The 18,810-nt window shown below is 37.9% G+C and overlaps 1 protein-coding gene across 1 annotated transcript in view; it reads left to right on the top strand.

Annotated features, from left to right (window-relative positions):
* Positions 1 to 11,925, top strand: part of LOC126426625 (zinc finger protein 98-like) — an 81,408-nt gene extending 69,483 nt beyond the window's left edge. Inside the window, exons 5-6 of the mRNA XM_050088514.1 lie at positions 671 to 708; positions 10,746 to 11,925. Of these exons, the coding sequence (XP_049944471.1) occupies positions 671 to 708; positions 10,746 to 11,925 (1,218 nt within the window). The remainder of the gene's footprint in view (positions 1 to 670; positions 709 to 10,745) is intronic.
* The last annotated feature ends 6,885 nt before the right edge of the window (positions 11,926 to 18,810 follow it).

The raw sequence follows: 18,810 nt of genomic DNA, 5'->3' as shown, positions 1-18,810 counted from the left end.
ACTGTCCTAATGTTGACCATGTTGTTCATTTCCTATTCATAATAATACATGAATCTTTGTCATCTATATTCCTATAAAACACCACCACTTCATGTAATAATTCCAATTGCTTTTATGTCAAGCTGTACTCCTAAATTTCCTCTGTGAATGAAACTGATGTGACCTTTAATGATGTTGATGTTCCATGCAGTGAGCTATCTCACAAGAATGGAATAATACTCAATACTGCAGTTGTTTAAAAAATACATTTAATAGCATTTCAGATATTTTTTCAGTTTTTTCTTTACGTGTTTCATCAATAAAAATGGACATTTTTTCATTTTCTCAGGTATTTTGCCTAACCCAATGTGCATGATAGGTGAAAGATGTTTCAGGACACTTTTATTTTTCAAGTATCAAGTAGGAAATTTTTGTTCAAATGTATCTATTTTTTTATAGTTATTTACACAGCTAAAAATAAAGTGCTGAAATGAATTGTTGATTTTTTATTTTGCTTTTACTATATTTTTTACTTTTCTTCAATTACTGCTACAGTTATGTAGTGTCCCTTTGTTAATACTACTTCCAAGTATTGTTTGGAACAATAAGATGTTTGTGGGTGTTAATACAGTTTTATTTATTTACTGTTTCATCAATTTTAAATCACCAGTAATTCTTTGTAATATTTCAGGTGGCAGCCTCAATAAGAAACACATCTGATAGTACAAGGTATGTTTTTATTATTCACTGCACAATTTTTGGAGCAGTATAAGTTTTTAGTTAGTCCATATGAAAGCAGGCCGGTCGGAGTGGCCGAGCGGTTCTAGGCGCCACAGTCTGGAACCGTGCGACCGCTGTGGTCACAGGTTCGAATGCTGCCTTGGGCATGGATGTGAGTGATGTCCTTGGGTTAGTTAGGTTTAAGTAGTTCTAAGTTCTAGGGGACTGATGACCTCAGCAGTTAAGTCCCATAGTGGTCAGAGCCAGCCATATGAAAGCAAAATAAACAATAACCCCTAGGGATCAAAATACTAGACACTGTTTATAAAAAGTTATATTTTTGGAGTTCAATTTTTTCTACATATTAACTGTTTATAGTATACATTATATACATTATATATGTACTACAGCAATGTTATGCATGTTATTACAGGAAACACTACTATGTCCACCATTCTGTTATTGCAAAAAATTAAAAAGAATCTTTACAATATTATGAGGTACATCAGTCCCATTTATAACATTCGTTTGCAATAACAACAACATCAACAGCAAATATGAAAACCAAAACCCTTACATTAAATGCTGTAGTGTAATTTGAAAAATTATACGCTCAGATATTTCCATATGGCAAACATCCAGAATATTGTGCTGTCACAGGAAGAAACAAAAATGCCTGCTTGCTTCAGGCCATCTCTAGAAACTTCTGTAAAAATAATGATCAATTCAGATGTTGCAGAAAAAGTGTCAAAGGCATTTAACACTTAATGGTGGGTAGGCAGAATGGTCTTGTCATCACATTCTTATGATGCATTTTGCACCTCAGACAGAAATGTTTGTACATCAGTTTCAGGACTGAATGCAGGATTTGAAATGTCTTGCAAAATATTCTGTTCTTAGGTGAAGTGATTATGACCATCTAACTTGCATCATAATATCTCCAGGCATTTCTAAATCAATTCTCCATGTGTTGTGATAGAACTGATTCCCAATTCGTATTCCATCCAATGCAATCCAAATTGGCATTTAAATCTTGTTTTCAGCAATACAGATTGCACAAGTGGCTTGTGATACAATATCTTCATAGCAGCAGTAATGCCTTGATGAAAATTCTGAAGGCAACTGAATGTATTTGGAGGTAAAAAGTTAACCTTTACCTTAGTTCATATTAAAACAGAAAAGCCATTTAACATTAGCTGTCAATTGAAGCTTTCCAATAATGACAGCAGATGCAAAGTTCTTAAAACAAATGGGTTTCTCAGATTTACTGATCACCCAAGAATGTTGTTTATCTATGTCTTATGAACTACAGAGAAGTACAACATTAAGTATTGTTTACTGCTGCCCCCACCATGGCACATGTCACCTTTAATTTTGTGGTTTGACTTGGCAGAAGTTGTAAAGAAATCCTAGTTTTGTCTGCATTGCAGATATAAGATATAGCAAACTTTTCTTTCACTTGGTCAAATTCATGCAACCAGTCCTTGCCTGGCCTTCATCAATTTTATTCATTTCACTGCCAATAACTGAGCGTGAAATTATGCCACTGTTTTGGAACTTACACAATACAGCCAACAAGCAAAAACACCGAAGTCTATTTTGAATGTCGAAAATTTTTGCTATCTCATTTGTTGTTGACTGAATTATAGTTCCACTATAGGGACGTTGGAAGTGTACGTATAGATGAACCATTGTAAAAGTAAAAGTTCTGCATCTTCAAACATAACACTGTGAAGTCACTTAGATTTGCTCCTGGAATCCAGTGCCGCAGAGTTAAGAACTTTTCATTTAGGTAGTATGATTAATGTAGATTTGCTGAGTCTAATCTTTCTGCCAATTGTGCTGTTGCTCAATACACCATGGTATGCTTCCTGCAGAATTTTTAGTTTTACTTCCTGATCTAGGCTTTCTGCTTCCTATTGATATGACTACCCTTTTACTGCTTGGAACTGAATGTTACTAATACAGGCTCCATTTAAAGAACATAAAAGCACATCTCAACATAGAATTGCACTTCCTGAAGGAATCTAGTTTTTCACACTGTTGGTTTGATGATTGATTACATTGTTGATGATTGTTGAGCAATGTTATGCCCAAAAGTCAGCCAGAGAAACATTATGACAAAAAGTTTGTAATTCATGCTGACTGAAATTTGCTTAAGCAGTAAAAATTTGTATAATATCATGTACATCACTGCCTGGACTTTCTTTTGCTTGTGTTAACAAAGTGTTCACCTTAAGTGAGTTCACATTAAGCATCATGCTTGAAATATACAATATTGTTCATCGATAAGAAAAAATATTACAAAGCAGTATGGTTGGTAACACATTCTATAAAACAGCTGGTTTGTGTTTCTGTTCCTTAATAAAAAGAGTGAAATTCTTTTATACAAAAAAGGGAAAGAAAGTGCAGGTGAAGTGTCAGCAGCTGTATAGTGCTAACTATTGTAATTGAATATGAGATGGAAGTCACAGAAATTCAACATGGTGCGTACAAGCTAATGTAGAACAACTAAGAGGAAAGGGTGAGTGGGTATAAATGCAAATACTGGAGTCAAGTCTTAGTTCTTTCAGATTAATGAATGGTGTGGTGAACAGCTCTTTGAACACTGTGTCAAGAATGTGAATTGGGAAACCTAAGCTTGTTATATTGACAGTTTACAGACCACCATCATGATCTTAATTTTCATAAAGCAGCTGTGGGCAGCCTTAGTAAGGCCAAGTAGACTTGTGAGTGGTTATCTTTTGTGACTTTAATGTTGATTCTCTGTCAGAAGCTAGAAGTCAACGACACCTGGAATTCCCAATGTCTGAATTTGGGAAATCTAACACAGTACAATTCACCACAAGGACTTAATGGGCACACCACAAGCTTGGCTGATTTGGGAGCGAAACCGATAGTAAGTGAATTATCTGACCATGACAGTAAAATGAATATTGATCAATTGTGGTCAGGTCATAGGAGGAAAGTATTTTAATCACAGAATCACAGTAATTAGAGTGACATTTCTTGATGAATGTTATCATTAGGTGTATAAGGCACACAGTGTGGTTGGACAATTAAACTTTATGTTAATTATTTTCCTAGTCTTCTTATTCTTTAAAAAACGGTAATACTGAATGGAAGTAAGAGCAAGGGACGAATAACTTCTTGGACTTAAATATCTTGTGCAAGGTAGAGAGAGCTCTGCCTAATTGAGAAGACAACTAATCACGCATAGTGAAATATTCAGCTGTACTGCACTATCAGATCTTCCTTTGTGTTCAGTAAAGCTCTTTTTTCCTGGCACAAGATGTTCTCATCCCAACTTGTAGCCATCCTTTCTTGGTGCTAGAAATGTAGTTGATGCTTGACCTGTTGTATAGGAATGCTGGACTCATGAGATTTCCAAATTATATTTAGGAAATAATTCAATTCCACATTTTAAACGTTTAACATTGTTCACCTAGTAAATGCTCACAGATCAGCGTGACTGCTATGTTTAGATACACATCCATTATTTGCAAAGCAATGTGAAGTAAAAGCTTAATATCTCTTGTTAGACTTACTTGATACGTGTCATACACACTTCAGCAATATTCTGAGGCGAGTCTTACAGTTGTTTTGAAAGCATCACGTTTGTAGCATGACTGGATTTCTCTCGTATCCTAGCAATGTATTGTATAGTATCGTAGCAACTAAACCAATGTGGTATCTCCATATATTGCTACACTCAAGAATTAATGAGAATAGTGATAGGATACTATGTTTCTCCTTTCTTTGAACTATACTTTGTTTAGTCCGAATATTTAATGCTAGTTGCCAATTGTTGCACCATTTCAAAATTTTATCTAGGTACGTGTTGATAGATTCTTTTAATTACTTCATAATTGGCAGAGCCAGTAATTAAATGTGCTTGTACAATTATGGATAGTTTTGCCTTCTTATATCTTTTGGCTATGGTACTGAGTCCAGAATACTGTTCATAATAGTTTAATTCCTTTTCTATATTCTTATTTATCATTACTTCTACTCAATCATTACTCCTGCTTCATTTTGTGTTGATAACTCTGTACTCACCTGACCAGAAATGTTGTTCCTCCTCCCTCTGCACCACAATAATTGCCACCATATCAAACTTAAACTTATCCATTTCTCATTTCATGTTCTCTTCCACACCTAATCAATCAAGCGACTTAACATTCCACACTCTGACTTGTAGCCATATTGTTCTTTTCCATGATGATATGCACCAAATTAGCCGCCTGCGAGAGATTGGTCATCATCATTAAACTATTCGGTAGGGCTGCATGCCCTTATGGATTATAACGGTTGTAATTCCTTTGCTTTTAGCCTTTCACAGTACTAACATAGCAACGCAATGTTGGCTAATGGTACAAACTGTTGTGCATTTGCTTCTACATAGATACTCAGCAAGCCATCATACAGTATGGTGACAGCTGGTACCTGTACTACTAAAAGCCTGTCGTGCGTCTTCATTAACCACATGTTAGAGTCTGGACTCTCCCTAGATATCCTTCCATTGCAGTTTTATGTACCGTATGTCTCTTTCGTTAAGTTGTGCAAATCACTTCACTTTGGCAAGATATATACACTGTGATCAAAAGTACCCGGGCACCCCCAAAAACATACGTTTTTCATATTAGGTGCACTGTGCTGCCACTTCCTGCCATATACTCCAAACCAGTGACCTCAGTAGTCATTAGACATCGTGAGAGAGCAGAATGGGGTGCTCTGTGGAACTCAGACTTCGAAGGTGGTTGGTGATTGGGTGATACTCATGTCATACATATGTATGCGAGATTTCCATACCCCTAAATATCCTTAGGTCCACTGTTTCCAATGTGGTGGTGGAGTGGAAACGTGAAGGGACACGTACAGTACAAAAACGTAAAAGCTGACCTCGTCTGGCGACAAATGAAGACGATCCTATTGTGTAATAGGCAGACATCTATCCAGACTATCACACAGGAACTCCAAACTGCATCAGGATCCACTGCAAGTACGATAACAGTTAGACAGGAGGTGAGAAAACATCGATTTCGTGGTCGAGTGGCTGCCCACAAGCCACACATCATCCTGGTAAATGCCAAACAACACCTCGCTTGGTGTAAGGAGCATAAACATCGGACGATAGAACAGAGGAAAAACGTTATGTGGTGTGACGAATCATGGCACACAATGTGGCAATCCAGTGGCAGGGTGTGGGTATGGTGAATGCCTGGTGAACATCTGTTAGCGTGTGTAGTACCAACAGTAACATTTGGAGGTGGTGGTATTGTGGTGTGGTCGCGTTTTTGATGGAGGAGGCTTGCACCCTTTGTTGTTCTGCATGACACTATCACAGCACAGACTTACATTAATGTTTTAAGCACCTTATTGCTTCCCATTCCCGAGGAGGAATTAAGGGATGGCTCTTTCAACACGGTTGAGCACCTGTTCATAATGCACGGCCCGTGGCGGAGTGGTTACATGCCAGTAACATCCCTGTAATGGACTGGCCTGCACAGAGTCCTGACCTGAGTCCTGTAGAACACCTTTGCGATATTTTGAAACACAGACTTACATTGATACCTCTCCTCAGTGCGGCACTCTGTGAAGAATGGGCTGCCATTCCACAAGAAACATTCCAGTACCTGATTGAATGTATGCCTGTGAGAGTGGAAGCTGTCATGAAGAGTAAGGGTGAGCCAACACCATACTGAATTGAAGCGTTACTGATGGAGGGTGCCACAAACCTGTAAGTCATTTTCGGCCAGGATTCCAGATAGGTTTTCTCACATAGTGTTCATGTAGGAAATGGGTGCTTCAAAACTGAAACACGTGAAATAACTTAGCTATTACCAAAAAGTCACAAAATTTGGAAGACATGACATTGTGCTATGGTGCTGTTAATAGCCTTTTTAATTGTACCATTGATATCATAGATTCTCACAACCTACCTTAGTGAGTTATTGTTTCTCATAAGTAATTTTTTGGAAGCTACCCAGCAATTAAGAAAGGCTGGTAGAAATGAGGTAGCACATATTTGAGGAAAATTATGAATAACTAAAATGGTAATCCACAGATAAGACACATAGTATTAATTTCAAGTTCATAAGGGATAACAGCATGTGTAACTGCTCAAGTAATCAGTTGTGAGATGATGCCACTAATCCCTAATATCACGAGCTTTGTTGTGGGTTTTCAAAGGACAAGAACTCTGAGAAATACCGGAAAGCTGCACATGAATCAGGAACATCGTGTTGCAACAACTGTACCAGCTTGAGGCATGACTATCCAGCATTAAATGAGGATATTTGCTGTGTCACTCGGTTTTACTGTGGGAGGGTTGTTCCTATGGGACATCTTAGTTCACTAGCAAAGTCTTCAAGAATACATTTGGTGGTGATTTGGGGGCTGTGGCAGCAGATGGGGGTGTTACTTAATGCTCTACTCTATCCCAACAGACAAGGTTAGAAAATACTTGAAACCTAAAGCCATCACCATAACCACTGGGGAAATTACATAGAGTGACTAACAACTGTCAAAATAACGAGACTTGATGCTTTCAGAACGTCAGCTACAACTACCTTATACCATGAATCACAGGTGGAGTCAGCCAACTAGATGTAAACATTGATGGTTTCAAGATGGAACCACAAAGGTCCACAGCAAAAACCCTCAAATTGTCATCTCCCTACTCCCTTCTAGTAATTATACACGAACTTATTGTTGGTTTAATTACTCCTATACTGCAATGGAACATTCATAGTTTGATAGCATATGTAGAGTAACTGAAACTTTATATTTGAAGAAGATCACTGTATTTCACTTCAGTGACTGTGTAAATCTTTCAGTTGTCCCATGCTGTCAAGGCACAGTATCTGACTGGTTCCAACTGGGGGGGGGGGGTAAGAACTGCTTGATGGATAACCTGTGTTACTTACCTGTGAGGCATAAGTGAGGACTGAGATCAGACACTAGCTGTATTAATACGAACAGCAGTTTCTCAATAATACTACATTTTGTTTTCGCTTGCCAGGAACCTCTTTGCAAGAAGCATTGTCAATATTGATCTAAAATTTTGACAGCCATTTCGTTTATAGGAGATAGTAATGTCAGTAATATGCAGGGGTAATGCCAGCATCTCCTGGTGGGTCGTGAGACGAGCTATGTCTCCTGAACACAGGTCGCAGAATTTGCTGCAGCACAGTTATCTGATTTCTTTCAACTAATCTCTAATCCTGCTTCATTATAATTATAACCTCCACACACAGGCATGTCAAAAGGAGGTCATTGAGGGTGGTACCACACAGAGCAAACAGAGGATTGTTTTACCATCTGGTGATTTTCAAAACTGCTTACATCTTGCCATTCTAAGTTTATTGCAAGGTAAATTCACCACACAGTTGGTGCACTTGTCCTGTTGTGGAAGTAAATGTCAGCCCACAGTATTCACCTTCTGCAAAGCTTGGTGATAATTCCAATGTTGCTTATCTCCAGAGTACACTTGTACAGTGAATATTTAGCTGAGAACAGCTGTCTAAACATTTAGTTTGTCAGCTGGCTCAACAAAAATGCGAGTAGCAACCAGGAGTATTAATTATTATTGTAATAGCTCAGGCAGTGCAAATGTGGTGTCTCAAAGAACCTAGATATCACTTTTTATTTTCAAGTAGTGCTACATAACAGCTGAACTGCTAGGAACCATTTATCTTTATGCAAGAAATCAGTCTTGCCTATTCTACTGAACCCAGGGGAAAAAGGTACATTGCACAAAATTACAATAATGTTGCCCTCACCAATTGTAAGCCAAATTACAAGAAAAGTTCGATCAGCATGTGGCATACCTTGTCTGTAGAATCCAAGAAAGAATGTACTAACATCCAGCCTATATTTAGATGATATTTCTGCACCCTCAGCTTGTGGATGGCTGGAATACACTGCCTTTCCCTAATCCAATAATATGTCGAAACAGTGTGTGTTTGTGGCTGTGTCTTCATGGTATATGTGTTTGTTTGACAGTTCTGGGAAACTCAGTGCCTGCCATCTATGCCATATGTAAGCTGTGAAAGTGAGAGGTGTTTTCGGCAACTTTGATTATGGGCACACCAAGCATCTACCCTTATTACATGGCCTGTGTGGAAGCAACTGTATAAGAAACATACCTACACAGGACATAGCCAAAAGGTGTGTTCTTTTTAATGCAGAATACGATACTGTGGTCAGTGGGGTATAATATTCTACATTGACTTAGAGATGTTAGACAGGAGCCCATTTTACTATGAGTTTCTCTTACAGACCAATTTCTGGTGTATGACATTAATGACAGTGTATAACTGTTACCAGCAATGGAGTGATTAACTGTAAAGATTTCAATTAATCACGTAGAAAATAAGTTTTACTGTAATCTGATTAAAACTACTTAACAGTTGACGTGTGTCACTTGGCACTGCAGTGCTGCTACATCCACTGCCAGCTACTGCTCGGTTATAGGCAACACACAAACGCAGTGGGTCACTTCACAAATGCTGTTAATATGTAATGCACAGCATGAGAGAAATGGGATTTGCTCTGTTGAAAGGCGATTTTAAGTGATCTGTGACTAAACTGAGGTAGATGACAGGTTTTGTAGCCTGTAATTTAAAGTCATGTCCTAACCTTACCACAACCATGTGGTGTGCAATATAACTGAGAAAACCGATCAACAATCTGCAGCACAATTAAGATCATGATCATTTTGTGCAGAAGTTTTAAGGCTAACCACTATCAGCTAACTTAAGAGAGAAAAATTTCCTTATTTTTGTTAGTGTAGCCATATCCTGCAGCATAATATCACTTTTTGAGGAAAGCAAACTGTAATTTTTCATTGTCATTGGTTACCTGAAACCAAATATAATACCCACCAAAAAGCAAAACAGTCAAACGCAGCAATCAGGATAAAATAAGAATAATATCACACAGATGTGTGCATGCTCCTACACACCCACAGACATATCCACACTCAAATGAACTCATTGGGAAGCTCAAAAATTTCCAATTCCAATCAGATGGAATGGGGTAGCTGCAGGTGGAATGATTGGACCCAGATATCACACAGGTAGACCATGCACCTACTGCCATTACTTGCTCTCAGAAGACTATGGTAGGCTGTACAGTGTGTGACTTGTGCTGACATCACCACTGACAAATGTGTTTGATACAGCCAAGGATGTTTTGGAATTGCTGGTGACCAAATGTTGAGTTGTAAAAATATTTTTGAATGGGTAGCTGTAACTGCATTGGCGTTCTTCCTGCCAGAGGGCTACACACAAGCTGTGCTGCTAACAACACACGTCTTATGTTAGAACAATTTGTGTGCCATTCACATTTGTTCATCAGTCTGGAAGTTCATGTAGGTGTTCCTTTGTGTATTGACCTGACATTATTTCCTATATATGCACAGATGTTCTCCACCTGGTTGACGGCCTTACTACTAGCCAATAAAAAAAGTTGATGTTTGTGGTAGTTGTTGATTCATTTAGAATCAAATAAAAAAACCATGCTTTATTGTTTTGTGAAATGAATTTATCATATGTGGTTTTAAGAATTTCTACCCATAGCTGAAATTGCTCTCCAAAACAAAGAAAAAGCCACTTCGGAAAATTGTTTTACTTTTATTTTAAAATCATTGATTACTCTTTTTCGTTTCCTTTATTCTTTGAATGGAAACTCCTATGTAGAAAACAGGAGGATATTATATTTAATAAATGTAGTATTTTTATAATATTGTGACACTTTTAAATAACAGAAAATTTGGAAACGTTGTCAGCACTGAATGAGATTGGTTGTTATTGAATTTCCTGTGATGGTTTGCTTTGTGAAAATGTTCGAGTGTTGCAAAATGATATCATTCTGGTAGAATCTCATGTTAATTTTAAACCCTTACATTTACTGAATAAGTTATCTGTGATGCCCATACATTTTTATCTTTCAGTTGATAGTCCCTCATTTTGTGCGTGCTCAAATATTCTTCTTTTGTATCTTGTAAATCAACATTTCACACCTATTTCTTCATTCCTCAGTTTCATTCAAAGTTCTGGTGAGAGCTGTGACATTTCGTTTGAAGAAACAATGCATCAAGGAATAGTGAACAACGAGCTGGAGATAGATGCAGAGAAGTCAACAGATTTCACTGTGTGCAGTAGCTATACCAAAATATCAATTTCACAAGAAGATAGCTTATTCAGCATGAGATGTAGTCGTAGCATTAGGGAAAAGGAATTTCACAAGTTTAACTGTGATTTCTGCCTAAAGAGCTTCCCTTCAAAATACAGACTCATAATGCATGTCTTCAACCACATTGATGGTGTGCAGGCACCTGCATATGTGTGTAAGTCATGTGGTGAAGTATTGCCCACTGATGATTGCTTGAAAAAACATTTGAGAATGAGTGAGGTTGACCAAGCATTATCTGCTGCCAACAGTGAGATAGTTGACTGGAGTGATGACCATGAAAACATTATCTCCTTGGAAAAAGTACGAGAAGGAACCATGGAACAGACTGAGAAGCAGTCTTCATCCAAGAAAAGTAGGAAAACATTCAAGAAATCGCTTCATGACGTCTGCAATACAGATAATGTGACACAAGCTGCAGAAAAACCCATAAGATGTAATGATGATGGAATTTTATCTACAAGTGATAATGTCCACAGCGTGCTATGTGCAAAGAGGTTAAGTGCTCTTAGGAGACAAAAATTAATACACACTGGTGAAAGGTCCCACAAATGCGGCGTTTGCGGCAAGTCTTTTACTCGTTCGAGTACTCTCAAGTCCCATAACTTAATACACGCCGGTAAGAGACCTTACAAATGTAGTGTTTGTGGAAAATCATTTACTCAATCGAGCAATCGGAGGGCACATGAATTAATACACACACGAAAGAGACCTTACAAATGTGATACTTGTGACAAATCTTTTAATGTATCGTCCAATCTCAAGCGCCATGTCTTAATACACACTGGAGAGAGACCTTACAAATGTAGTGTTTGTGGAAAATCGTTCAATCATCCGAGTAATCTGAAGTCACACTATTTATTACACACTCGACAAAGAGTACACAAATGCATTGGTTGTGAAAATCTTTTTTCAGGACTGGGTCATGTAAAAGCACAAAGACTAATAGACACAGGAAAGAGTCCCCACAAATGTGATACTTGTGGAAAGTGTTTTACTTCCTTGGGTAATCTCAAGAAACACCATTAACACACACTGGCGAACGACCGCACATATGTTGTGTTTGTGGAAAATCGTTTACTCGGTTGAGCAGTCTCAAGAGACATGAATTAATACACACTGGACAGAGACTACACAAATGCAATGTGTGTGACAAATCTTTTTTATTACTGGATTATCTAAAGAAACACACAGGGAACAGATCGCACAAATGTGATACTTGTGGCAAATGTTTTACTCTGCTACTCTTAAGAAAAAAAGTTAGTACACACTGCCGAACGACCGTATCAATGTAGTGCTTGTGGAAAATAGTTAAACCATTCCAGTAATTTCAAAACACAGGAATTACTACACAACAAAAAAGGCTACACAGATATATCTGTGGGAAACCTTTTACTCAGGTTGATCGTTTTTAGAAGGTTGCTATAATACACACTTAGTACAGACCATTCAAAGCACTGTCGAGGCCTCTAGTGTTACACGTGTTGTAAGATCACACATGTGTTATGAAAATTGTTTGGATGTGCTAGAGAGAGGTCATAAAAATGACAAATCCATTTATGCTTCTTGACGTTTCAAGAGGATGCATATTGAATACTACCTATGAATCACACAGTTGCGAATTTTTTGTTCCGATAAATGCTCCATGCCTTAATGAACTGGCGATCAGAAATTTGTGTATTGAGAGATATCTTTTACTCGTTTGGGTAGAAGTTCCAAGTAGTAATCATGACCCCATCTTCATCATGCAAATGGAACAATTTGTTGCCAATCGTTTGAAAGATACTGCCAATGCACGACCCATGAACCAGTATGCACTAGACAGGTGACATCTAAGATGTGCTTATTACATATTCTTCACTCAGGCTATTTATCTGAACACTGGAGAAAGATACAAAAATCTCATGATCATGCAAACATTTTACTGAGGTATGCATCCTTAATAGTTGATATTTCTGAAGTTAATTATCTGCACACATGTTAACTGTTTTGTACTAGTTCCCCAATAGGAAATAACTGATTTTTGTGAGTATACAGTGATATTCCACAAATTTTAATCATCTGCCTAGTAGCCTATAAATCCACCTTCAGAATGCAATACAACATCGCTTCTGCATGGTGTGGACTCATTTGTTCTTTGTTAGTTTTCCAGTAGTACGTTGGACTACATGTCGAAACATAGTTCACACAGTACCCATAAGTTGTAGGCTGTTAGTCTGTTGCTGTGTAGACAGTGTGCAATAGCATCCCAAATTCGTTTCATCATGATCTAATGGGTTGAACTAGGTGGGCATGACAAGTGTGCGCTATCATGCTGCTCAAACCATTGTAGTGTGATAATGGCCCTGTGACCTGGACAGTAATCCTGCTGCAAGATGTCACTGTCAGGGAAGATGTAAAGAGGTTGCAATAAAGTTAGTATTATCCACAGCTGTCATGATGCTTTCAGATACGACCAGCTTTTTCTTGGTGTCTTATATGAATATCCCTCATAGCATGACATTGCCTTCATCTTCCTGCATGTGTTGTGTGGTACATGTTTTGAATAACCACTCATGTGGATGATGGCATATCTGGGCACAACCATTGACCTGGTCGAACAAGAAATGTCACTTATCCCAACAACATCTGACACATCTTTCTAGGTATGCAGTCCAATCTCAATTCCTACATTTCCACTGCTGCTTTAACTGACAATGTTGTTAGATCAATATTACAATACTTGGGGCCTCATTCTCAACAATGTCTGCTGAATTGCTTGAGTCATGAGCATGCTCAAGCATTGTCTCCTGTCTTCATAGACTGACATCGATCCCACTTTACAGAGCAGCCAGACTCATCTCCCATTCTCTAGGTAAAGCACAAGCATCCTACACCATTTTGTCAACTTGTGGTTTCACCATCTTTAAACGATGTTCCATAGAGGCTCACAATAGGTTCACATGAGCAGCCAACCAGATTCGCTGTTAGTGAGATGCTATTACCCAGGTACCAGGAAAATCAATCTGCTCTTTGGCAAAGTTATTTGTCTGTTGTTTTTCACATACTGTCGCTAGAATGATTGCGCATTCATCTCTGCTTACACAGATTCATTACTACGTGATATACCCACAATGCCACTGGGCAGCATACAGCCCTCCTATGGAAGTGGATATATTGATTTGGATCAAAAGTGTATATTCATGCAAAAGGGTCATTTGGTAAATTGTGTAGTAATTCATATATTCATGCTTTCTTAAATTTTATATCAATACACTACTGGCAGGTTGAGCTGTGTTTCTTATGAAATATTTTTGTGTAGTACAAAGCTCTGTACATAATTCTGAGTTAATGAAGAGTAGTTTTATGCGTATAGTCTTTTAATTATTTGTCTGTTTTTAATTATCATGTAACTGCTGCACAAACATATGTGGGAAATCTATGTCATCATGTAGTGTCAGATTATAATTCCAATTTTATAAAATACAAGGACAATTGAAACAGCTCAAAGTGTGACTACTAAATATAAATGTAATCCAAATGCATAATTTTTATTGTAATAAGTAAATATACCAAATGTGCTTTCTTTTTAATTGCTTTGTTTTCATTTTATTTCTTTTTAGTTGTCTTCTTTCATCAACTTTAAACATGATTTCATAGTGTGTGTTTTCCTTTATTTCTCTAATAAATGTGAGGTTTCAGAAATCTTTACTAAAGCTTTGTCTCATATTTCATAAAGTTACTTTTTGATCAGTTTTTTTCGATTTTCTACTTATTTCTTGTTGGTTATGTTTTGTCATACTAGTAAAAACTTGAGTTAATTGTTATTAAGTGGTAGCCATTACTGAGTTTTGTGACACTTTCTGCTTTATGGCTTTTGTCTGAAATGAGAATGTATCTGTCATGATGGGTCTTGAAACATAATACTGAGCTGCTATCTGGAGTGTAATACTGCCGTGGCTTTTAAATATTTAGGTAATGGTGATATATTTGCAGTTTGTGGAGTATTGTTCTTCATACACACTTGATAAGGAGTTTTGGTTGTCACTTGGAATGAAATTGCATGGATTTTAAAATGTATCATTATCCATATAGCAGTGTTGTTACACTGTTTTGTCCAGCTATTTAGTTGCATATTTCTGCGTCACTTCCTTTTGGTACTGCGAGGATGGTCTATTTTAATCATAACAGAAAAATATATTTCCTCTCAATAGTGCTTGCTGAGACAAATATTATTATAATTCTTATTCAAGTAAGAGCAGAGCCTTAAATTCACAAACTTACAATGCTTCTACTCACATGAAGCTTAAATCCTGGCTCGTAACTGTTCTGTTTTAATAGTCTCATCACTGAAAGTGAGATTCTGATGATTCTGAACAGAAATTAAAGTAACCCACACTAAGATATTAATTGTTGTAGTGTGGTATTTATTCATAAGACCAACACAAATGTCATTATTAGTAACTTTTAGATGTATTCTGATGAAATGTATCTGACAAATGCCATAAAGGCTGTAATGACCATCTTCACAGTATCACCATTGCCCTTCAAGCCAATATGGGTGGCATTTTCCAACCAAAACGTTCTTAGAAAACTCATTTAGGGACGATAATTGTTGCCATTTCTGTTTTGTAAGTGAGCTTAGCAGTTCCTTGCACTTTTGTCGAAAATGGTTCGTTTGTAAACCTGAGTTATTAGACATTTGTCAAAAGACAAACATTACTGTTCACTTGAGTCCAAAATGAATCATAAATGAAGAAAGTGTGATTATAATATTGTCGTTTGTAGAATTGCAGTACCTTCTTGTTTCAAATTACTTGAGTGAACGGAGTTTGTTGGAAGATGATACAAGTTTCATTTAAAGCTAAAAAAACTACTTTTCACTGAAGTATAAAATTGTGAACCCTCCCAGGGGACACCACATTATCGTAGGCACCTTCAGCGCTTGGTAGGAAGTTTTACATGCTGTGACGTAGTCGAGAGCTGTGCTGGAGGTAGTGCAGCTACTGGCTGTGTCACCCAAGCAGGATTGGTCTCGATGTAGGAGTCAGACAAAGTGTGTCCCACAACATACGACCTGGGGGGGGGGGGGCGGCGGCTCTATAGGCATAGGGAACCCAACCCACCTAGTGGAGTAAACCGTAAAAATTACAGGTCCTCAAAGTCAGTGGATAGGTGTGAGAGTAACAACCCCATGCAGGAAAAAAGTGCTGTTTTGGATATTATACATATGCCTCGGAATAGAAAGGATTGCCTCTTATGATCCGGCGAGGAAAATGGTTAAAGAGAAAGATCACAGATATATGGATAGCCACCTGGAATGTGAGGACAGTCAAGAGGCCTAGCAAGACACAAGAAATAGGGAGTAAACTAGATAAGTATCAAGTGAAAATAGGAGCAATACAAGAAACTACATGGAAAGGGCAAGGAATGATAGCATCGGGGGAACATTTAAAGAAGTATAGCGTTGGAGATACAGGCCTTTATGGCACTGGTTTCCTTCTACATAGGCCTATGAGCGCTAACATAATTGGTTTTATGGCAATGGCAGTGACAGAATGTGTTATCTAAGAATAAGGACAAAAATTTGTAACGTTACAATAGTGAATGTCTACAGCCCTACTGAGGAGGCAGATAAAGATTCAAAGGATATATTTTATGCCTAGTTGGAAGAAGAAACCGGTAAAATCGAAAGGCACGATGTGAAAATAATGCTTGGAGACATAAATGCAAAAATAGAGAAAGAAGAGGTTTTAACAACCCTACCACAACAAAGGTCAAAAATTAATTATGATTTGTAGTGTTGCTCATGCTGCTAAATATTGCATTTTCGGGGAACAACCAAGTTATATTATATGGCAGTTGTCATTACAGCACAGTTAATAAAGTCATTTCATGAAATAATGGATAAACTAGGCACTCATCTTTTCGTGTTCCCCACACTGGTCTCATTGTGAAATCATGGCTCAATCGTCGAAAATCTAGGTAGTGATGATTCCAAGCTCAGATGCAAAGAGACCTAGGTGTTATTCTGCGATATTCAAAAGTTTTATAGATGTGTTTCATAATACATTCTTGAAGATTAAACTTTTGCAAGTTACCACAATGGTGATGTAAAAAAGTAATCAGCACTCCGAATTTAAATTACACTTCTTTTTTATTACTTTTGTTGCAATGTCACATAACACCCCCCCCATGAACCATTGACCTTGGGGTTGGTGGGGAGCCTTATGTGCCTCAGCGATACAGATAGCCATACCATAGGTGCGACCACAACGGAGGGGTATCTGTTGAGAGGCCAGACAAACGTGTGGTTCCTGAAGAGGGGAAGCAGCCTTCTCAGTAGTGCAGGGGCAGCAGTCTGGATGATTGTCTGATCTGGCCTTGTAACACTAACCAAAACGACCTTGCTGTGCTGGTACTGTGAACGGCTGAAATCAAGGGGAAACTATGGCCGTAATTTTTCCCGTGTGCATGCAGCTTTACTGTATGGTTAAATGATGATGGCGTCCTCTTGGGTAAAATATTCCGGAGGTAAAATAGTCCCCCATTCGGATCTCCGGGCGGGGACTACTCAAGAGGATGTCGTTATCAGGAGAAAGAAAACTGGCGTTCTACAGATCGGAGTGTGGAATGTCAGATCCCTTAATCGGGCAGGTAGGTTAGAAAATTTAAAAAGGGAAATGGATAGGTTAAAGTTAGATATAGTGGGAATTAGTGAAGTTCGGTGGCAGGAGGAACAAGACTTCTGGTCAGGTGAATACAGGGTTATAAATACAAAATCAAATAGGAATAATGCAGGAGTAGGTTTAACAATGAATAGGAAAATAGGAATGTGGGTAAGCTACTACAAACAGCACAGCAAACGCATTGTTGTGGCCAAGATAGACACGAAGCCAATGCCTACGACAGTAGTACAAGTTTATATGCCAACTAGCTCTGCAGATGACGAAGAAATTGAAGAAATGTATGATGAGATAAAAGAAATTATTCAGATAGTGAAGGGAGATTAAAATTTAAGTCATGGGTGACTCAAATTCGATAGTAGGAAAAGGAAGAGAAGGAAACGTAGCAGGTGAATATGGATTGGGGCTAAGAAATGAAACGGGAAGGCGCCTGGTGGAATTTTGCACAGAGCACAACTTAATCATTGCTAACACTTGGTTGAAGAATCATAAAAGAAGGTTTTATGCATGGAGGAACCCTGGAGGTACTGACAGATTTCAGATAAATTATATAATGGTAAGACAGAGATTTAGGAACAGGTTTTAAATTGTAAGACATTTCCAGGGGCAGATGTGAACTCTGACCACATCGACAAGTAACAGAGTGTCGTCTATTACAAACGTTATGTAGACGACACTCTGTTACTTGTCGATGGTTCCCGCACGGACATTGTGGAAATAGTAAAACAAGTTCAATGACGCACATAATAAAATAGAATTTACCGTGGAGTATGAAACTGACAATTGTTTACAGTTCCTGGACCTGAATATAAAAAAGCAGGGCAACAAACATGCGTTCTCCGTTTATAGAAAACAAACTACGACTGATGCCGTGATCCCGAATGATTCATGCCATCCGCAGGCTTATAAAGAAGCTTCTTTCCGTAGTCTCGTGCATAGGGCAGTCAATATACCTATGAGCGAAAAAGATTGGAAGACTGAAATTAATACCATTAAGAGAATAGCGATGAATAACGGTTACAGAATAGATGTGGTTAAATAACTGTTACCTGCGCAAAAAGAATACACCTGATGGAAAGACAGTGAAAATTATCACGATGCCATACTACGGAACAGTCTCACAAAAGATAGCAAATATTTTCAAGCCATACGATGTTAAAATAGCTTTTCAGAATAATAACCTAGTGAGGTATAGCCTTAAGCACGATATTGGCGAGAAGAGAAATAAGTTTGAAGGATCGGGAGTTTA

This window comes from Schistocerca serialis, chromosome 11 (genome assembly GCF_023864345.2).
Source record: "Schistocerca serialis cubense isolate TAMUIC-IGC-003099 chromosome 11, iqSchSeri2.2, whole genome shotgun sequence".
NCBI lineage: Eukaryota > Metazoa > Arthropoda > Insecta > Orthoptera > Acrididae > Schistocerca > Schistocerca serialis.
The sequence above is the reverse complement of the archived record's forward strand: the minus strand, read 5'-3'. Positions and strand labels throughout refer to the sequence as shown.